The 23,346-nt window shown below is 39.1% G+C and overlaps 1 protein-coding gene across 1 annotated transcript in view; it reads left to right on the forward strand.

Annotated features, from left to right (window-relative positions):
* Positions 1–1,207: 1,207 nt before the first annotated feature.
* EDNRA (endothelin receptor type A) overlaps positions 1,208–23,346 on the forward strand; it is a 57,829-nt gene continuing 35,690 nt past the window's right edge. The window contains exons 1-2 of the mRNA XM_036117136.2: positions 1,208–1,631; positions 5,379–5,870. Of these exons, the coding sequence (XP_035973029.1) occupies positions 5,451–5,870 (420 nt within the window). The 5' untranslated portion in view covers positions 1,208–1,631; positions 5,379–5,450. The remainder of the gene's footprint in view (positions 1,632–5,378; positions 5,871–23,346) is intronic.

Genomic DNA, 23,346 nt, shown 5'->3' on the forward strand with positions numbered 1-23,346 from the left:
CCAGTCAGACTAGATGACTATTAAGGTCCCACTCAATGGTGATATTCTGTGCATCTCTTCGATTCTTTTACAAGATGCCCCCTAAAAATTCTTTGCACTCTTTGCATTGACAGGTGGAGTCAATATCCCCTCACCTTGAATCTGGGATCAGTGAGTGCTTTGTAATAGAATTCTGCAGAAGTGACACTGTGCCAGTCTCTAGGCCCAGACCTTAAAAAACTGGCAGCTTCCACTTTCCAACTCTTTGGACACTCCTTCTTGGAACCAAGCCACCATGCTGTGAGGAAGCCTACAAATCACTCCCTACAAATCACTTTGTAGAGAGACACACAGGGAGAAAACTAACACTCATCACCAAGTGAGTGAACTGTCTTGGAAGCGGAGCCTCCAGCCCCAGCAAAGATGAGCTGTCCCAGCCAAGCCCTGCTCAGATTGCAGAATGATGAGTAAAATAAATGACTGCTGTTGTCTCAAGCCACTACCGTTTTAGGATGAATTTCTTTAGCTGCAGTAGATAGCCAGAACAGCCTGTGATATAATGTTACCAGTGCTCCAAACTCACCTTTCCACAATATGTCTCACACCAGTAGTGCCTTAAAGGACTCCAAGGGAGAACTTCCTCTAAGGAGCCCTCAATTTTTTCTTGTATGGCAGAAGCAGTGGCCTTTGTCCCTCACTTCCTCACCCACTCCCCAATTTAGGATAAAACTCTATCATAGAAAGATGCTGAGACCCACCTTCTGCAGTGTCTGCACCCTCAGTGTTTGGATTTCTTGAGGAATCCCGAGTTTCTCTGAGCCACACACTGGACCCTTCCACAGACTCTCCTGCCTTACCCTGGCGCGGTATGGAGCGTTGGGGTGCAGGCTTCTAGAGAGGAGATAGAAGCAAAATTTGATCCAGTCAACTGCTGTCTAAGGTGGCTCTTGAACATGCGATAAGCTTAAGAGGGGGCATATAAGCCAAGCCAAGAGGCAGGGAATGCAGAGGAGACCGCCCTGCCCTGGGACCCTGGCTCTAGCTGGAGTCCTTCCCTCGCGGATCAAATCTGCCTACACTGACTGTGAAGGGAATGGGTTTGTCAGCAAGGCCTTCCTCAGTTCTGAGTCTTGTCGGTAAAACGCTCCTCCTTCGATTGCCAAACCCCCCTTTATTTCGGGAAGGAAAGAGTTAAAAGACTCTTGCCCTTCAGGGCCTGGGAGGGGGCGGCCGCTTTGCGCTTTATAGTGGCAGCCTTGGGAGGGTTGGAAGGTTGGGACGCTCTTGCTGTCCCAGAGTGGAGTAGACGGTCTGGGAGTGTTTCGAGGAGAAGGGGAGGACAGACGGGAGGCGTGTTTCCCTGGAGTTTTCTTTTTCTGCGAGCCTTCGCGCGCGCGCGTACAGTCATCCCTTTGGTCTGGCGATTGCGGGCAGGAGGTGGAGAGGCTCCGTCCCACCCGGTGGCCAGAGGCTGGAGGCTCGGGAAGACCTCCCGGGAGAAGCCGTGCCCAGGAAGCTTTCTGAAGCGGAGGCAGCTGCGCCTCACGGGCCGCCGCGGCGCGGGAGCCGGGCGACGTCCACCACCCACCCTCGCCGGCTCCGCTTCCTCCCGCCCGGGTGCGCGCAGCTGTCTGAGCCCGCCAAGCTCCACGGTCGGTGCAACTCTTTCCTCTCAGGGAGCCGGGAGGGGGTGGGGGTGGGGGGTTCGCTGCCCGGGCCCCTCGGCTGGGAGGAGAGGCGAGCCCGGCGCCCGCCGCTTGGCGACCCTCCGCACAGGGGTTGGTACCCACCTGCCCAAGGGCGCGTGGCGGGGCGGGCACCTCCCCGGGAAGGGCGCGCTCCGGAAACGTTTGGGGGTTGGGGGGACTGATCGAAAGCCCCCCAGCCTCCCCGGGCGGGATTCGGATTTTTAGTCAGAGGAAAACCAGCGGTTCTCCCTGGGTCTCCCTTTTTCCCCAAGCATGCGAGAACTTTGTGGAACATCACGCCCTTGTCGGTGGCTCCAAAGCCTACTTGTGAAGTTTGCCTTTTCGGACTCGCCTGCTTCTCCTCCCCGCACACTCGGGGTATGCCAAGGGTAGCCAAGGGCACTCGGTGTGAGGGACTGATGTGTTTTGGAAAAACCCCAGGGCGGCTAGTTTGGAAACCTGCCTGCAGAGGTCTGGGCGTTTTGTTCTGTGCTCTCCTTTAAAGGGCACTTGTTGCGTTTCACGTGCAGAAAACAACGGCTGTTTCTAGATAATCAGCCTCTGTTTACACCATCCTAATAGAGTTCCCGGATAGAGTTGGCGGCGGAGGGGGTGGGGTGGGAGGCATATTATAGTCAGGCGTCGTCAGTAAGAGCAGTTGCTATTTATTACCCAGAGAGCAGAACCCACGGAAAACTAGTAAAAAGTTTCTGGTTTATTTATTTGGGGTTTTTTTTTTTCTCTCCTCCTGTAGATGTTCCCCCCCTCCGACCTACTACCCCCTCTGTGCTAAGTGTTAATTAATTGAGAAATACCTTGGCAGTCATTTCAGTAAATTACCTGCTTTAAATTTATGCCATTTCAGTAAGGTTGGGATTTCCAAATTACTAATTATATAGGCGACCTTTAATCCTGAGAATCCAAGATGTTAAATGCTTACAGTGTAAGCCTAAGGATTCAGTCCTCTTCCTTAATAATAGCTTTTGAACTCCACCAAATTCGAAGAATGCTGAATCTATAAACCTTGGGCTGAACCTGAGATGCTTCACTAGAGAACTAGGTCTGATTATGACTGAGGGTTCCAAGCACAGCATGGCTTAGATCCATGGAAAACGGCTACAGATTCATCCTTGGAGGAACATGCATTTGAGAGGCTTTTTTTTTTGTTTGGTTTTGTATTTTTCACCCAATGATAATATGATACCTACATACCTTTGCCAAGTATCCCTTAGCTCTGCAGCTTAATTCATGCAGAAAGCTGATGGAGATGTCATCAGAAATGATGTGGTGGTGTCATTGTTGGAGGAGGAAGGAAAGTGGTTTTGGTGGTAGCTAGCTCACACCTTGGTAAGAACCCACAGCCTTGGCCTTTTTACCTCCTGCATAATCAGCCGATGAAGCAAACCATCATGCTAATGTTCAGACACTATAGTGGTACCTTTCCTGAGTGTCATAATCACCCATGATAGCCAGGTCAGTTCACTAAATATTCTCCTAGTGGACTCTACTGGGCAAAGAGCCACTCCATTTCCAGGAAAGGCCTTCTCTCTCTTATTTTTAAGGAAACATTACTGAAGGGTCCATTCCAACTGGGAAAGTGGGAGGCTTTAGCCATCAAATAGTACAAGGTATTGAAGGATTTCTTTTCTCCCATAGCTATGATCTAAAGAGGAGAATGATGATATGCTTTGTTCTTCGAGTCCTGGTCTCCAGTGTGGAATGCAAGTAGTGGCATTTTGTGGGTCTATCAACATTCGGTCAACTATTCACTCCAAACTGTAAAAAGCAGGAAACAATGGCAAACTACTTATAATTAAGCAAAGCAAAGTGAGGCATTATACCTGTCCTGCCCCTTCTTGGCCATGAAGCCTTAACTTCTTCAAGACTCAATTTCCCAATTAAAATGGGAATATTGCCCCTGCCTACCTAGAGTTGTAAAGCTCAAGTCAGATGCATATATAATAAATTATTAATATACATACAATGTCATTATTGTTTCGGGTTCCTGGGAAAAATCTCAGGCGAAGGCAAAAGTATATGGTATTTGCACCTTGTACTTACTTCAGACCTTCTATACAAACTGAATAAATCTTATTTCATCTATATATTGTCTAAACATCAGCTCTATTGATTTCCCAAGACAACTGTCAAAATTCCTAAAAGTGGTTAATACCAACCATAAATAGACCAAGAAAAAGGACACAATTTAAAAAAAAATTAAATTATGACTTGGACATATAAACCATAGACACATGCCACTGCATTAATGAGCTTATGGGTCTTCATTTGAAGAATCATTAAAAACTCATGGGGAAGAAAATGTACAAAAAATTTAAATGGGAGGAGCCATTTTTTATTTACCTTTGATTACTGTGTTACCACCAACCCCCTCATTTTCCCCAACATCTTTAAGGATTAAAGTAGAAACCTAGACTTTCTGAGCAGGAAGGACCACTTGCTCTCTGCAAGTCAATTAAGCATAAACCACAAATGATCTTTCGAAAACATGTAATCATCCTCCCGAGCCTATTGCTTCATCAAAACTCTGGAGACTCCGTTGAAACATTTTAGCGCTAAGAAGGCAAGAGAATGAGAGATAGTGTGGTCTAGTGGCTAAGAGCTCAGGCTCAGAGTCACACTAACCTGCCTTACAATCAACATTTCCACTACCCCATGGACCTGACAAGCTACTTGCCCTTACTGAGCCTCTGGTTCCCTATGTTTATAACGGAACAGTGTATCGCCTTCACAAGAGCACTGTATGCATTAGATGGCACGATGCATGTCAAGTGCTCGGTGCAGTGGGCCTTTTAAATGTAGCTACATGGGATGTTTAAAAGAGAGTATGGGACAGATGTCCCTTGGAAAGCCAAATACTGTGGCTGGCCTGAGAAAGCCACTACTCCCAGTTTCACTCATTGGCAAATATTGTAATAATAATTTCTGAGGAATGGAAAAGAAAAAAAGTTCCTGTCACAAAGGTGGATTGTACCCATTATTCATCAAGATTTTCAATAAAATAAATATTTTGTCTTTATCAATTATATAATTTTTAATTGAAACAAAGATTGTTAAATGTATCGATGGTGTTCACCAGAGTTCTGATTTCAAAAGAGCATTTTATAACACTTTAAATGGCTACCTGTGCTGTATTTTATTCCCACATCCATTATTTACCATGTGCAAAACAGAACCCATTTTGGAATATTGAATTACAGAATTGGGTGATTCTTAGAATTAATACCGTGTGAGTTCTACTTGGCAAATAATGCCTTTTCTCTTCCATTAATAAATAAAATTTTGTATCTCAACTCGAAGATTTTTGTAATTCAGGTTCTTATCAGCCTAGGTGTAATGGAGAGAAAAAAGTAACTTTTCATCTACTAAAGAAAAGACCGGCATATCCTCATCCATATTATAATCTAGATATAAGGATAGCTATGGATGGAGATGAGAGAGGGAAAGAGGAGGAGGCAGAGAGGCATAGAGAGAGAGAGACAGAGACAGAGACAGAGATAAAGAATTTGCCATAATGGAGCTTTGGTCTTCTCTTTTGTTTTTTCCTGCCATGGGATAACCTGACACAGATGATCTTATCCAATTACCAAATATATACTGCTTTTTACTTGAAGTAATAAATGATCATTGATTACAATTTAATTGGCAGCTGGATTTTGTAACCAAAATTATTTTTCCTCCTTTCTTTTCCAGGTGAAAAAAAAAAAAAAAAGTGAGGGTATAAAGGCAACACAATAAGAGACACTTCCTCAAATTTGCATTGCGATGGAAACCTTTTGCCTCAAGGTGGCGTTTTGGGTAGCGCTGGTTGGATGTGTAATCAGTGATCATCCTGAGAGCTACAACACAAACGTAAGCACTCCAGCGGATGACTTCACCGTTTTTCATGGGACGGAACTCAACTTCCTGGTTACCACTCATCGACCCACTAATTTGGCCCTACCTAGCAATGGTTCAATGCACAAGTATTGCCCGCAGCAGACTAAGATTACTTCAGCTTTCAAATACATTAACACTGTGATATCTTGTACTATTTTCATCGTGGGAATGGTGGGGAATGCAACTCTGCTCAGGATCATTTACCAGAACAAGTGTATGAGGAATGGCCCCAACGCGCTGATAGCCAGCCTTGCCCTTGGAGACCTTATCTATGTGGTCATTGATCTCCCTATCAATGTGTTTAAGGTAGGAAGTAACCACAAATATATTTGCAGGTTTGAACATATGCTCTGATTCCACAGTAAGAGAGTTGCTGCCGACCTTTGGAATTTTAGTCCACGTTTTTACTAAGAGTGATTTCTGCAGCCTTAGAACTCGGTGGCATTTAAAAATTTTATTATTTGTTAAATGTTGCACGTATTTGCTAACTTAATTGTTAACAAAATCGTATTTCTGGGATGACTATTCAAAGTCATGGTCTTTAGCGAAGCAGATTCTCATGCCAGCCCTGAGCTTGCTGAGTGGATGGGCAATGGTGGGAAGCAACTGGATTTTTCTGAGATTCAGTTTGCAGGGTGAGATCTATTGAGCCCAAAGAGTACTTAAAATAAGTATCTCTTCAGTTTCTATTACCTTTTTAAGGTGCTGCCGTTCAGCAGCCAGATATCCACAGTAGGTCTTGAAATGAAAAGTACCCATTTTATTTTGACTGTCTGGGTTGATGATGGAAGGGCATGCTGGCTTCCCTCACTGATCTGGGTGGCATAGAGTCAGTGGGGTCCACGGGATGGCGGGCCAGTGCTAACCTTGTTGAACACTGTCACTAAAGCTGTTTAAATTAGGCATCAGTTTACTGTCACCTCCTTCGTTTCTTTGGTTTATGGAGTTTTCAGACCCACTGTGTCCCCACCCCTGAGCAAGGCAATCAGGATCCCAGGACAAGTAAGACAAAGTTGGTGCCTCAGCCCCGAGGAAGATAACTAACCCACTGTCACTGTGATCACCTCGCTTCAGGGGCCGGTTAGTACTGAAACAAACTAAAGCCAAAAAGAATTAGATATTACGTACTTGGTCTAGCGGTTGTGAGGGGAAATTGCTGCAAGAATCCAAATGACCTAAAACTCAAGTGAAATCACGTGGTCTATGCCAGATGTTATGGAATGTCTTTATTCTAACTAAGCCCAGGAGAAGTGCTTTTTCCTCAGCCTTTATTTTTTTCTTCTATGTAATTATCCATAAAAAACAAAGCTATTCTGAGCAATAATATTCTGCAATATGACTTTAAATGGCAAATTTTTGTTTGAAGACATGATAAATTTTAAGTGAGGCTCTTGGTTTCCAATAGATACACTTAAACGGTGGCAAAATTATACTCACCTCCCAGGAAAAGCAGCGGTACAATGAAGTGCTAACAATAATGCTGAAAACATTGATCACAATCTTGAATGTTACAAGTAAGAATCATTTCAGAATTACTCCAATATACTCTTTGCAACACTGGGGAAATTAGACAAGTGATTTAAAAAATATATACCATCTCTTTTCACAGAATAGCATGAAAACAGATGTTTTCTATTTGAACTTAAAATGGGATTTTAGAACTGAACTATGATGCAAAACTTAAAATGTGCAATTAACTTAAAATGTTTAGCACATGCTACAGAACTTTAATTTTTTTAAAAGGTTATTAATTTTCTCTTTATGAAATATTATGTGTAAACACTTGACTTTCTCATGACATCTTTCTTTAATAATAGATGTAAAATGTTTATATGACTCTTATTCAAAATTTTACTCCAGTAGTCACGTTGTAGAGTATTAAACATTGATTATTCATACTTGCACACTAGCTAACCAACCCATCAGGGCTCAGGAGAATAATTATCTCCAAATTAATTATTCCCATTTGACCATTTGCAAAGAAGCTTTTTGGAAAATCAATATCTGCAACTGCTGGGAAGGAGACTTGCTTATGTCTTTGAGGTACTACCTGCCAATCACCAGACTAAACGTCATTTCCATTCCATAGCAACATTTGAAGTCAGATCATCTGGAATATCTCCAATTGGTGAAAATTCAAATAAAACTTTGTTTTACATTCATATAACAATGGATAATAATTTACACGTCCTCATTTGACCATACGATTCTTCCCTCTTGGGAATCCAAGACTTTATATACCTTATTATAGTTCTAAATAATGTGGACAGTTTAACATGTTTTCACATCACAGGAGTACATTTGTGTAATTTCTGTTCTTTCTAAAACTCATGTAATGAGTCATTTAACCAGCATTCATTTTAGAAAGTAAACCTTTTGGGTTAAATAATATGTATACGGTTTAGTTATTTTGATCTTCTTCCAGAGGAAAAGAAGAAAACGTTTGAGTAAGCTAAAAAGCCTCACAATACTTAGTGGTTATTTCTCCTTCATTCTGTCAGCCCTGTCCTCTAGGTTAGGAGACCATAAGATGTTGCAGTTTCCCCGATTTCTGCCCAGGAGAGTCAAGAGAAATCCCTCCAAACGATGTGAGCTCCCAGCCCTCATGCCTTTTGTCCACAGCTGCCTCCTGCTGTAAGAGTCTGATGCTTTGGAGTCTCACGTATCAGACCTGTGGACTCCTCTGACCATGGCAAGCTGCCCTGCTTTGTGGGGCAAAGTAGCAGTTGTCCATCTCGCTTTACCATTTTGTTTAGTACTGAGTGGCTCTTGATGGTCTGTGAGCATGGAAGAGGGGGGTCATTCTACACCTGATTTCCAGAAGTTTCCTAACTGATCTCTCTATCTTCAGAGGTTCTTTCCTCCAGCCTCTACTGGTCTTCACTTCTACTTACTGAGCGTTGCTTTAATAAAAAATACCCAGGAGCTCCCACGTTTAGTAGTCAAGATCCTCCTTCCTCTGACCATATTTCACCTACTTCTTACCAGCTCCCAGCATGCATACACAGCTCTGGTCAAAATGCCATCACTACCCCTAAATCAATGACATTCTCAGAGAGGCTAGACCTCGTCACTGAGTGGCTGCTTCTGAAGCATTTACAGATCCTACATTGAAAAAAATGAGTCTGGAGTTACATATGCCGCAGAGAGAAGAAATACGCCAAAAAAGTGGAGCGAGACTCCTCTGGCCCTGGCTTATACTCGCGCACACAGACAAGCTACCTGGTGATAAAATCAGACGGTCTGAGACAAAAGCAGAAGGAACCAAAGAAAGCAAATAAATGCCAATTTCCTTCTTGGTTTTTGAGCATGCAAGGGCCTTGCAAATGGCAGTGTCGAAGAAAAGTTATTACTAAGTTTATCAAAGGATTACTCTAACTTTAAATTATGCAAAAAGCAGAATATCAATAATTACAAAGAAGACTGACAAAAACAGGAGAGAAGAAGGAAAGGGAGTTACAGACCCTTTCAAATATCCACCCTTGTAAACTAAACTGATGATGGATTTGAATTGTCAAGAAATTACATTATCTGGGGCGCCTGAGTGGCTCAGTTGGTTAAGCGACTGCCTTCAGCTCAGGTCATGATCCCAGGATCCTGGGATCGAGCCCCGCATTGGGCTCCCTGCTCCTCGGGGAGCCTGCCGCTCCCCCTGCTTGTGCTCTCTCTCTCTGTGTCAAACAAATAAGTAATAACTTAAAAAAAAAAAAGATTACATTATCTGATACATGAATTTTCAAGAAATGCACAAATTTAGCCAGTAAATTAATCTGTATAGAAATTGTTTACATTCATTACAATGGCAAAACAAGTAAAACATTGTATCTGTGTTTAGGGTCACAAATAACCTCCCAACTACTAAATGCCAATATAGGTTGGAAGTATAGAATCTAATGATTGTACTCTTTACTGATTCCATGAGATTATGTTAACACCCTGGAGTGTTGTCTATAGGGAGGTGGGTTATAATTTTGAGTGGAGTGGAAACCCTACAAGTGATGTGTGTGCACGGGTAAGCCAAAGTTGGGCATCACGTGCTTTCAGGATAGCAGCTCACCCATACATGCACACAGATGTGCCCATAAACCACTGTACCTCAGCCCATTCAGTAGAAACAGGAATGTGGGGTAATACGTGTATGACAGGAGTAGATCTGAGGGGATTAGAATGGCGGCCAAGGGAAGAGGAAAGAAGTTGAGTCCAACAGCATAGCGTAGAAATTGCTAGCATGGTCTCAGGGAGTAGAAACCAGTGCTATCGTAGATCATACTGTAGGTGAATAATGTCCCCATTCAGCATGGGGGATAAAAGCGGATTTGTGAGAACAAGCTAACCAGCCAGTGACAGAATCCCATAACTGATTGTCGGTTACTAATTTGGTCCACTCTAAACATCCACCTCTTACTGAGGACAACAACGAAAAATAAACAAATACAATTTCTGTTTGAAATTATCAGGAATATTTTGCAATGGAAAATCGAGACTCAATATGTTGCTCTGGCAGAGGATCTGAGCAATGTGGAAACCAGAGACATTCGCTTGGAGCCAGTTATCTCCGTATTCACACAGCCTTTGACATCTTGTGCAACTGGAATCCATCCTGTTGTTGGGGCAGCCATACAAAAGTTGTTTGCTGACACATCAAATCATCAAGGCAACTTCTGCCTCAAAGTTAAATTGCCACAACTTATAGATTGTGTGTCTCAAACGTGATAGTTGTTCCGTAAGTGCTTTTCGGTATGATTTGATTTGATTAGGGTCTTTACTGTTAAAATTCACTTCTAATCAGATCTCTCCGAGATCCTCACGGTAAAATATTGGCGGTGATGATGATGACGATGATAATTTGTCGGAGGGACTCTCCATTTATGTACATAGGATATTACCTGTGGTCTCTACATCCTAGTCCCCCAAGTTGATCAAATTGCCCACGAAATTATTGCAGATGTGATAATGGTGGTGTTTCCTTTTTACTCATCTTCAAGCAAATAAAAACAGATCTTTCTCATGTACTGTAGTAATAGTGCTATAATCATAAAATTAGGAATAAAAACTGTATTCCCTGAATTTTTCTAAAGAAAAGTGTGTCCCTTGACCAAGATCTCTGCCCCTTGTTGGTGCATTGCATCCCAGCTAAATGTTTCCTACGGGGTAGTTCTGACCCTGCCTTCCCTCCTGGCGACCCCTGGGCACACGTTCCTCTACCTCCATTTACTCCAGCTAACCTGGCCTGTCTGAGAATACCCAGATGGTCTTTCTACTTGGCATATTTTTCCCTCATGCCTCCTCCAACTTATTCCACTTGATTCTTCAGATCTCAGCTTAAACCTTTATCTCTCTGTCTGGCAAGTATCTATGACTCAAACTGGGTTATTGCCTTTTTCATGGGCTCCCATGACACCCTCTATTAGCTCCAAAATAACATTTAACATATACTCGATTACTGTATTTACCAGTTGACTTCCCAGTCTGCCCCACTAGACGGCAAGTTCCTTGAGGCAAGCTACCATCATTCTCATTTATACAGTGTATCTCCTGCATCCAGCGTGGTCCCCAACTTAAAAAATATTTGATGAATGAGTAAAATAAGAAAATGTACTGTATTTGCTTCTGTAAGAATGTTTTTCCTCCCACACAATTCCAGATCTAAAAGCTGACGTTCTTTTTGAATTTGTTGAATTTCTACTTTTTTCCTGCAAACCAGGAACGTCTCAGGGTCCATAAATCTGCAAGATGTGTGTGCCAAGCAGAGCAGGATATAACAACAGGATCATTTTCCCCCTTTGCCTTTGTCTGGGCATTGTGTCATGTACCTTCCTCTGCTATCTACAGACAATTGAAGAGTCTTTTTTCAAGTTTCTGTGCGATATGCATTCTTGGAGCACACTTGGAATTGGGATTGGGATTGAAATATTAAACCTACAAGTGATTTGGGATATCAAAAGGAACATTCATGTTATTAAAGATTGTATTTGCTCTTTAGAGAACAGGAAATAGGTTGAGTTTCTGGCATTGCTAAGACACATGTGCATTGCAAAAGTTCATTATGCTAACTAGCTGATTTCAGAATATCTGTACACATAAAATGACAGAGTGATAAATTTATTACCCAATTTGCTGTTCGTTACAAGGAAGTTGCTGTCTGGAAAGGCTTCAGAAACCTCTCCAACTCTACCTCTTGTTCTGACTTTTCGTTTCCTGTGTCTGGGAACCTCATTGCTTTCTCTCATGGTCATGTTAAGTAATTATTCTCATATGAGGTTACTCTGCTAACCCTCGGCATTTGGCTCAGAGCACAGTTATCCCTACTTCAGGGGGATGGGGGATGGAAACCGTCCATAACTGCAAGATTGTTCCCATGGCTGAGGAGGGAGAGATGGTTTCAGTCCTGTTCTCATTAGGAAGGTGTTGAGATGTAAAAGGCATCATGGCTGATGATATTCCTCCATCAAACACTTCAGCAACTAGAAGAGGCTGCTGTGCTCTAAATTTAACATAAAATAGGGATGCATAAAAGCTTTACTTTTGAGAAAACAATTTTCACAAGATACACTGTGTGTGTGTGGGTGGGTGTGTGTGTAAATGTTGTGCTGTTTCGAGTACTCGGATCAATAAAAGCAAATGTTCGGGCTATTTCATTCCAAAATATTTCTATGGTGTCTTCATCTCACGAGTTGCTAGGATATGAGTGTTATTTCTTTATTATCATACAGGTCTATGCAGTTGGTAGAAAGAGTATGCGCACTAAAATGAAAGAGGATAGGGAATCAACTTTACTGTCTCTGAAGTTGATCCTAAGACTAGAGTGATTAAATAAGGACTGTTCTAAGAAATTCTGTCAAAATAAATTTGATATACTGCCAGAAATTCTACAACTGCTTTCTGGAGCTACCATACTCTCCTGGGAGTTAGAATAACTGCTTTCTATAGCTACAATTTTATTTTTAACTAGGTCTAGTTTTTCTTGGAAAAACTTTCCTACATTACAAAGTTAATGGTTGAAAGTGAATTCAATAAGAGGATTAAATGTAAGTATCATTCATATTAACTTTTGGTAGCCTTATTTTTAAACTTGAACATCAAAAATTTTACAAAACCACGTGCTCTGAAATGTTTACTAAGATTTGGAGTCCCCAGTGTTCCTGGACTTGGGACGAAAGATCAAGTGTGCCCTCCGGAAGATTTAATACTATTTTTAGATGGGCAAATAGAGGTTACTTTTAGAGTTTAAGCATCTCTATGAGTTTCATTGACAGTTTGCCACCTCAACTTTTAAAACAAGTTGCTTAGAAAAGAGCATCAGTAATGGAAACCAGTCAAATCATGCTTCTCATAACACTAATCCTAAATATGGATCCCAAACATAGGATCCCTATTCTTTTAGATCAAGTTTTATACTAGAAGATAACGGGGATGGCAATGGATTGGCCATTTGGTTACTCAGTGACATCAGATCTTTCTAAATGTTCTTCCTTTATTCATTCAAGAGGTATTTATTGAGCTCCAACTATATACCAGTCATTGGGGAAATAGCAATGAAGAAAAACACTCATCCTTGCCCTCATGGAGCTTACATTCTAGTAGAAGAACAAGACAATAAGCATGTGAAATAAGTAAATATATAGCATATGAGATAACTGCTAAAGAGAAAAGTAAAATGAGAAGGAGGAATAGAAAGAAGGGGGAGAAGATACTAATTTTAGAGTGGGTGGCTAAAGAATGCCTCAATACAAGGTGACAGTTGAATAAAAACCTAAAATATAAAAGAAGCAAACCATGCCACTCTCTAAGGTAAAAGCATTCCAGCCGGAGGAAAGAGCGAATGCAAAGTCCCGGAGGCAGGAATGTGCGTGGAGGTGTAAAGGACCAGCAAGGAGGCCATAGTGGGGAGTGGAAGGGAGAGTGTAGTAACATGAGGTCTTAGGGACAGATGCATAAGGTATGTGATGGGGGAAGCAGATAACATAGGGCCTAATAATAGAGTAACCATATATTTTAGCATCCAAACCAGGATAGTTTGAGAGTGAAAGCAGATACTGTCAATAATTGCATCTGGGCAATAGGCATAAATTCAGATTGTCCTAAAAATACCAGGAAACATGGTCACCCTACCTGTACATCTTTATAAAGCCCTTAGCCTTTTCCTCTGAGTGAGATGGAAAGCTTTTTTTTTTTTTTAAGATTTTATTTATTCATTTGAGAGAGAGAGACAGAGAGAGAGAGAGCACAAGTAGGCAGAGTGGCAGGCAGAGGGAGAGGGAGAAGCAGGCTCCCCACTGAGCAGGGAGCCCGATGCGGGGCTTGATCCCAAGACCCTGAGATCATGACCTGAGCTGAAGGCAGGCACTTCACCGATTGAGCCACCCAGTAGCCCCGAGATGGAAAGCTTTAGAAGCCTAAGAGCAGATGGTGACATGATTTCGTTTATATCTTAAGAGCATTCTCGCTCCTAGGTTGAGAAGCACTTCCTGAATCAATGAAGGAAAAATACACAATCTTAAAATACGTTATGTATACCAATGCATAACATGAGAGTAGCATTACCTGCGGCTTAACTAGTGTTTGCTTTGTGCCAGGCTAACTCATTTGATCCTCACAACAAGCCTGTGATTCACTACTGTGGCCTGAAAGTGAAGAAACCAAGATGCAGTGTTTAACAAATTTTCTCAGGGTTACCCAGCTAGCAAGTGGTAGAGCCAGGATTAGGATCCAGTCTCATCCCAGAGACCATGCTGTCTCTGAGCAGCCATCCTGCTTCTCTCCCACATATCTCATAAGGCAAACTTTATAGTCATCCAAATGCCATCGCTTGTACAGAAATATAATTTCAAAGACTGTCTTCAAAAATAAAGTGAGATCCTTTTCTCTCCTCCATTGAACCCAACAGCTTCTTTAGTTGCTTATTTAAGACAGAAGTAACACATCATAAAGGAAAATATGTGCGATTCAGAGATTGCTCTCCAGAATAGCATCTATGTTGTGATTCTTGCAGATTGCATTGGCACATCTGGTAAACAGATTTTTGTACTCCATACTCACTGTCATGTTGGCGAGGTCAACCGACAGAAAGGAACCGGAAAGTAAAATAATAAACTGAAAAGAAAGGTTGAGTTCTTGATGAACTGCTTGTCTAGAAACATGCATCTGCGTATCTGCTCAGAGGGACACATTTTGCCAAATAGATGTCTCACCCAGTTCTTGCTGGGAAGGCTGGGCAATTTTTCTGTGAACATGAGACACAAAATGAGTGTCTATGGCTAGTCCATAGTTTTATTTGGGGTGGAAACATCAGATTTTATTGATGAAACTAAATGCTGCATTCCTAGACTTTCCTTTCTAGGTTTCGCAAATGCACAAGAATTAAAAGGGGAATGTGAAACACAATGGATGACATTTGGGAATAAGTCTCAACTGATATTTAAAAGGAAGTCAGAAATCTTCAATTTAAAAAAAAAATTTTCATAAGAACTCTATGTTTTGTGAAGTGATTCTATTGACTAAAACTATTGAGGGGCACCTGGGTGGCTCAGTCAGTTAAGCATCCAACTCTTGATTTCAGCTCAGGTCATGATCTCAGGGTCGTGAGATGGAGCCCCGCATTGGGCTCCACGCTGGACATGGAACCTGCTTCAGATTCTTTCTCTCCCTCTCCCTCTGTCCCTCGCCACTGCTCTCTCACTCTCTCTCTAAGAAAGAAGGAAGGAAGGAAGGAAGGAAGGAAGGAAGGAAGGAAGGAAGGAAGGAAGGAAGAAAGAAAGGAAGGAAAAAAAGAAAGAAAGAAAAAGAAAGAAAAAGAAAGAAAGAAAGAAAGAAAGAAAAGAAAGAAAAACTATTTAAGTATGGAGCTTGAATAGCCCTAATTATAAAAGCAACAAGTAAAGCAAATAATTATTGAACATGTTAAAAGTGTCCACAGTCATAGCCTGTCAAAGTGTGAAAGGTAATGAGCACACATCTCTGCCACATAACACTGTACTATGCCCCATCCCACATGAGTTTTCTATCTGATGAAGAAATTCTGCAGAATGTCTGTACCAAGAGAGAAAGAAAAAAAATCTCTGACTGCTGTGAACTTTTAACTTAGTTCCATAAAATAAAAATGTCTAGGACACTCCAAAATTTATCCTTTAAAATAACGTCATTTATGTCATAAACACTGTTTCTTGGCATATTCCCACCATTTCTCGGCACAGTTCCACCATTTCCCCGAATTTGATTTTCTTATAGAAGCTAAAACCTATGAAAATTAGGGAAATGTTACATAATCTAAGAGCCATAATACTGTGTAAACTTTTTAAAATTTTTATTGAAATATAATATACATCCAGAAAAATGGACATGTCAGCTCCATGAATTTTCACAAAATGAACACTCTGTGTAACCAGGATCAAGAAACAGAACATTACCTGCACCCAGAAGTCCCTCAGTCATTAACCACCCTAACTCCCAAGGCAACCACTTTCCTGACTTCTAATGGCATGAATTTGCCTGTTTTTGTATTTTATGTAAATGGAATCATATGATATATATTCTTCTTTGTATGGCTTCTTTTGCTCAACATTATATTTGTGAGAGTAACCCACGTTGTTGTGTTGTAGCTCATTCATTCTCATTACTCCATAGTACTTCCTTGTCTGGATACGCCACAATTTATTTATCCACTCTACTATATGGAGGTATTTAAATCGTTTTTAATTTTGAGCTAATAAGAATAGTGCATTTATGCATATTCTCAAAAGCATCTTTGTATGCATACATATGCTGAAATATATATATACCACACATATATGACCTACATATGTATATATAAAAATACATATGTAATCCTTACATATCAACATATACCTATATATTAAATATATATTCTAATTTAAATCTTGATTATAAATCTTTAATATAAATTTTGATCAGTAATTTTGGAGAACTTACCAGGACATGGTACAGTATTAGGAATTGGGCAGTATTTCCTAAACAGGAATTTTTTTCTAATTCTAGATGCTCTAAAGACCTGTGTGGTATATGTGTGAATTTTGTTCATTGTAATTCTTCTTTGCCTTTCAAGCAAATCTGTTAACTGCCTCCATAATGAATAATCCCCAAATCAACTCACACATTAGTTCAGTGTCTATAGAAAACACAAAGCTAGGATAGCCATGACTTTAGTGGCGTACATTCTGTTTGAGAATACAAACACATACAATCAAGTTAGCCCAAATGCCACTGTAGTTTTATACTTTGGTGTTTTGTTGAAAGTTTTTGAGACCACCAAACACATATACATGAAAAACATTTTGAATGCGAAACACCTATTAACATTTTATTTAAAAACAGAAACACTGTCATTTCTCATTCTCCCAAAGTAATATATGCATCTAAAACAAAACTAGTCAAATTAATTTCTAGAGTTACAGAAATAAAATTAGGTTTCAGCATTTTCCATTATGGCTATAATAAATGGTTATTTATTTTATAATGTTAAAACACACCATGAAACACAGATTCAAAAAATGCTTTTTTAAACCGTGATTGTAGACAGTAAAGCGTTGTGGGAGTTTAAGTTGAATTGATGAAATTTTCCACACAATCTCTCTGAGGTTAATTTTGTTAAGTGACGTATCTTGGGTGTGCCACTTGCTAGGTAAAACTTGGAGGTTTAGTTATAATCTGGTTACTACACTGGTAAGGGAGGGTTGCTATAGAAATTTACCAGTAGTAAAATGTAGTTTATGAAGGCAAAATAAAATCCCTCTTAATGTCATCTACAAAATTTGCATTGCAGCCTCCTGATAAAGAAATTGTATTCATCAAAACCACCGACTCATGGAACACTACATCAAAAACTAATGATGTAATATATGGTGATTAACATAACATAATAAAATAAAATTAAAAAAAAAAACAAAAACCACCAACTTGATTTCAAATGGAACTTAACAATGGTCTTACAATGCAGGTAATACATACTCCCAGAAGGTATTCAGAAGTGTGTGAAATCTTATGAAAATGCATTTGAACTCAGGTGATGTGTTGAAACTTTTCCTGCTTTTTGTTCCAAAGAAATAATTAGCTTCACAGTAATATTTTCATTGGTGTTATGGACTGACCTTAAAGTTGCCTCCAGTCCTGGGCCACCATAAAGGAGGGGAAGTGAATCTGGAAGGTAGTAGACACTAAAAGGGAGATTCCAGTATCTCATCTGCAAGCCCTGAGTACTTACCACTTCTGCTTTCTCCTGATTCTCTGACCCAAGGGTGGACAAACTACAACCAGTGGGCCAAACCCCACCCCATGCCTATTTTTATAAATGAATTTTTATTGGAACACAGCCATACCCAATTACTTACATAAATAGTTTTGACAGATATCATATGGTCTGCAAAGGCTAAAATATTTGCTATCTGGCCATTTACAAAAAAAAAGTTATTCAACCCCTGTGGCATCTCACCAACTACCCTGCTCCTGTTTTTCATCCTTGCCTCTCATTCTTCATTTTGTTCCCTAGCATGTCAAAGCTCAAGACCTGAACCTCAAAAATATTACTACATCTTCCTAACCTTTGATTTTTTTTTAAGTGGCTTAGGCCTTCAATCCCCCCAAAAAGTAAATGGGCATAATCCCAAGAAATCAAAATATGTTTTTTTAAATGGTTTGTGACTGATCTTGAATAAAACACTAGATCTCTCAAGTCATTATTTTTATATGAAAAGAATAATGAAGAGCCCCCCATCTCATGGAGTCATGTTAGGCATAATGACACATAGTAGGCTTGTTCCCGAGGTGACTACTAACATCAAATAGAAGATCGTCTCTTGGTCTTCCCCATTTAGTTATTGTGCCTCAGAACTTTGGCCTCATTGAGCATCTCAGTGACCAGGTGTCCATGAAGCCTATTGGACAAATCATGGATCTGTGGTCAAAACTGAAGAAGTTTTAAATGCTTTGTCATGAACTTAGAGATATTGATTATATTGTCTTTCAAACAATTAAGAACAGCACTAAGCCAGGTGACCAGATCTTTGGACAGGCATTCATGTTTCAGTTAAGAAAAAAAAGAAGTAAAGAAGACTTTTCCATCTATTTTAGGGAAATTTCATACCAAAAAAAGGTACTCTCTAAAGATCTTAAAGACAAAACCTTTACATATTTGAAATTATTTTATCAGAAAATCACTACACTTTACATATCTTTGATAGGCCAATTAAATTACATGGCCATAATTTAAAATAAATGCCTTTTTTTTTTTTATCTCTGTGCTATAAAATTCAAGGAATTTTTCTTTGATAATGGACCAAAGGGCCATGTCACAAAGGGGAAAGTAGGGAAAGGATCAGAAATACTCTGTGTTCCTTTTTTATACACTGTGTGTGTGTGTGTGTGTATGTGTGTACATGTAATTTTGTGGCATCAGATATTCTCTGTATACATCAGCCCTTCCTCAGTTGTTGGGTGAAAGAAGTAGGTGCTACAGGGGTTGGAGGAAAGAAGACAAGAGTTGGGTGATTGATCCATCCCTGGGACTCAACTCTTCCACAGGATGTAATTCATCAGGTACACAAAAGACAGTTCATATACATTTAGGAAAAGAAGAAGAGGTGGAAGGAGGGAGGGAGAGAGGCAGGGAACATAGATTCTCAGAATGTGAGGAGTCAACATTTTTAGTTCAATTGTATGAACCCGAACACTGAGCTGTTTATAATCTTACAGAGATACTAATTCAAATTGGTTCTGCTTTCAGGTTGATATAATAAAAGCAGTCACTCAGCTGATAGACCAGAGTCCACCTCTACTATGTTTTTGAAATTCTTTACTTGTTTACAATAACTCTTAATTAACTCTCATGAAATGATAAACATTTCATAGTTTGTGGAAATGGTCCAGAAGACAAAGCTGGTACAGAATTGATTACATCTAATAAAATGTTACTGCTTAGTCAGAAATTTTGGATAAATGAATGAATGGAGAAAAGTAAGTGCCTTAGGGCTTAATATTTATCATTCAATCCCTTTTTAGGTTCCTTGATCCTCAGTGCCTCCCCTCATTCTGTTCTAACTACCTCTTCTCTGCTAAAGATATCCCTGACGCATGACAAATGGCTATTTGGTAATTTTCATGTTATGTATATTTTGCCACAATTAAGAATAATTTTTTAAACTATGGACTTAAATGAAAATATAAAAGTATAAAACTTTAGGGACAAAAAGGAAGAAAATCTTTGGGATCTAGGACTGGGTAAAGAGTTCTTAGACTTGATACCTGAAGGATAATCTATAAAAGAAAAAAAAATGATAAATAGAACTTTATCAAAACTTAAAACTTTTACTCTGCAAAGAACCCTCTCAAGAAGATGAAAGAAGGCTACAGACTAGGAGAAAATATTTGCAATCGACAAATCCAACAAAGGCTAATACCTAGAATATATAGGAAACTCTCAAAACTCAACAACAACAAGAAAATCCAAATAGAAAATGGGGAAAAATATAAACAAATTTTACTGAAGAGGATATACAGATGACCCAATAAACACATGAAAGATGTTCAACATCATCAGCCATTAGGGAAATATAAAATGGAAACCACAGTGAGATATCACTACACACCTATCAGAATGGATAAAATAAACGTACATTGCTGGTGAGAATGAAAAATTGTAGAACCCACTCTCGCAAGGAGTTTGGATGTTTAGTATAAAACTACATGCAATTACCATCAGATCCAGCAATTGCACTCTTGGGCATTTATTCCAAAGAAATGAAAATTATGTTCATGCAAAAACCTGTTCACGCATGTTCATAGTAGCTTATTTGTAGTAGCCAGAACCCAGAAACAACTCAGATGTCCTTCAGTGGGTGAGTGGTTAAACAAACTATGGTACATCCATTTCATGCAATACTACTCAAGAATAAAAACGAACAAGCTATTGAGATATACAAGAATTTGGATGAACCACAAGGAAACCATGCTGAGTGAAAAAAAGCCAGTCTCAAAAGAATATATATTAAATGATTCCATTTATATAACATTCTTGAAATGACAGTTATAGAGACTGAGGACAGATAATTGGTTACCAGGATTTAGGAATGGGAAAGGGGAGGCAAAGGGAGTGTGGTTATAAAAGAACATCATAAGGGATCCTTGTGATGAAGGATCTGTGATCTGTTCCATATCTTGACTGGTGGTGGATACACACACCTACACATCCTAAAATTGCATAGAACTAAATACAAACAAATGAGTAATATTGGAGGAATATGAATAATATTGCTGCATCATATTAATATAAAAAAATGATAGTACCAGTTTACAGTGCCACCAGCATTATATGACATTTCCAATTCCTCCATATGCTCACCAACACTTATTATTATCAGTCTTTCTCATTATAGCCATTCTAATGAGTTGTAATGGTATCTCATTGTGGTTTTAATTTCTATTTCCCTAATAGACTCATGATTTTGAGTATTTTACATTTTCATGTTCTTAGCTACTTGTATATCTACCTTGGTGAAATGTCTATTTAAATCTCTTATACTTTTTAATTGTTATTTGTCTTTATATTTTTTAATTGTAGGCGTTTTTTATATACTCTAGACAGAAGTCCTTCATCAGATACATGATTTGCAAATATTTTTTGCATTCTGTGGTTTTTCTTTTCATCTTCTTAATGGTGTCTTTTGAGGAACAAAAATTTTTAATTTTGACTAAGTATAGTTTATCAAATTATTCTTTTATGGATCATGTTTCTGGTGTCATATCTATGAAATCTTTGCCTAAATCAAGATCACAAAAAAATTCTCCAATGTTTTCTCTAACAGTTTCATAGTTTTAGCTCTTACATTTAGATATATGATCACAATTAATTTTTGTATAGGATATGAGGTAAGCACCTAAGTTCATTTTTTCTTTGCATAAGCATATCCAGTTGTTCCAACACCATTTTTGAAAAGACTACCATTTTGTCATTGAATTGCCTTGGCACCTTTGTCAAAACTCATTTGATGATCAATGTAAGAATTTATTTCTGGACTTTCTTTTCTGTTCCAATGACCTATGTGTCTATTGTTATGCCAATACCATTCTGTCCTGAAGTTTATAGTAAGTTTTTAAACAGATATTGTAAATCCTACTTTGTTCTTTTTTTTTTTTTCAAAATTGTTTTGCTTATTCTAGGTTCTTTACATTTATATATAAATTTTAAGATGGGGCACCTGGGTGGCTCAGTCGGTTAAGTGTCTGCCTTTGGCTCAGGTCATGATCCCAGGGTCCTGGGATGGAGCCCCACATCGGGCTCCCTGCTGAGCAGGGAGCCTGCTTCTCCCTCTGCCTCTGCCCCCCCCCCCACTCATGCTCTCTTTCTCTTTCTCTCTCTCTCTCAAATAAATAAATAAAATTTTAAAAAATTTTTAAGATAAACTTACTCATTTCCTTGAAGTTAGATAGGAATTGTTTTGACCCTTTAGATGAGTTTGGAGAAAATTGCCATCTTAACAATATCGATTCTTCCAATCCATAAACATGTATTTAAATCTTTGATTTCTCCAGTATTGCAGAGCTTTCAGTACATGTCATACATTTCTTTTGTCAAATTTATTCCTAAGTATTTGCCACTATTTTGAGTGAAATTGTCTCTTGATTTCATTTTTGGATTTTTGGATTTTCCGTTGCTTGTATATTGCTCTTGTATCCTGTGACCCTGTTGAACTCCTTACCATTACTCTTGCAGCAACTTTATTTTTTTGCTGCTAGTGTGTGATGGTGAAGAATACAATGACTATTAAAACAGTTTGGTGCCACTGTTTTGATTCATGCTAAGGCACCTGTGGTTTTACCCACCATTGCTTTTGTACCAACAGGGCAAAAGGCAGTAATCTGCTAGTGTTATCTTGATCTTGCAGACCCCATGAAAGGTTCTCAGGGATCCTCAGGAGTCACAGACAACACTTAAAAGAACCACTGATCTAGATGATCTCTAAGCACCTGTCCAAGTCTGAAACAATTTTTAAAATTTAAGATAAGTGTTATTTACCAAACTTGTCTTAATAACATTTAATTAAATGGCTGATTTTCATGGCAGTTAATATTCCTTAGACAAGTACAAGTATCTCTTAGTAATCAAGTTATCTAGAAAAGGAACCTTGGCGTCACTGTAGACTAATTACATTAGACTCCAAATTTGTATGTTTTCTGTTCTGAGTGGCACTAAAAATAAACAAAATGCTTACACTAGAGAAGCAGTACTTATCAAATAGCAAGATTAGAAGCAACACTAGGTTGTAATCTGTTGGTCTTGAGTAGTACAATTTAATGTTATGTCATTTCCGAATAACCATAAGTAAGACAAAGTTATATCAAACTCATTTTCAAAACTTTTTTAAAAGCCTTAATTTTACGCTATTACACTAACAGACCCTTGACTGGAAGCTTAAGAAAGCTACTTATCTACTATTTTTCCTGCATTTTATATGTAGTCAGGATTATATTTAAAATACGATGCTTATAAGTCACTGGAAAAATTTACTATATATTTTAGCTTTTACCTAGAGAGTAATAAAATACCTTTACTCTTGAATAAAATACATTCAAGGTAAATAAATAGTCTCAACGCTGCAATCTATAGTAGTCCCACAGATTTTGACATCCTTAATCCTTTTGGGTAGAAAAAAAGGGCAAAGAGGACTAAGAGTCACAGATGGGAAAGATAAAAGAGAAATTGGAAAAAAAATCATCCAAAATCAAGGGAAGGATTGAGGTAAGGATTAGGGATAAATTGAGTTGATAATAGTTT

Source organism: Halichoerus grypus, chromosome 3, assembly GCF_964656455.1.
Source record: "Halichoerus grypus chromosome 3, mHalGry1.hap1.1, whole genome shotgun sequence".
Lineage (NCBI taxonomy): Eukaryota > Metazoa > Chordata > Mammalia > Carnivora > Phocidae > Halichoerus > Halichoerus grypus.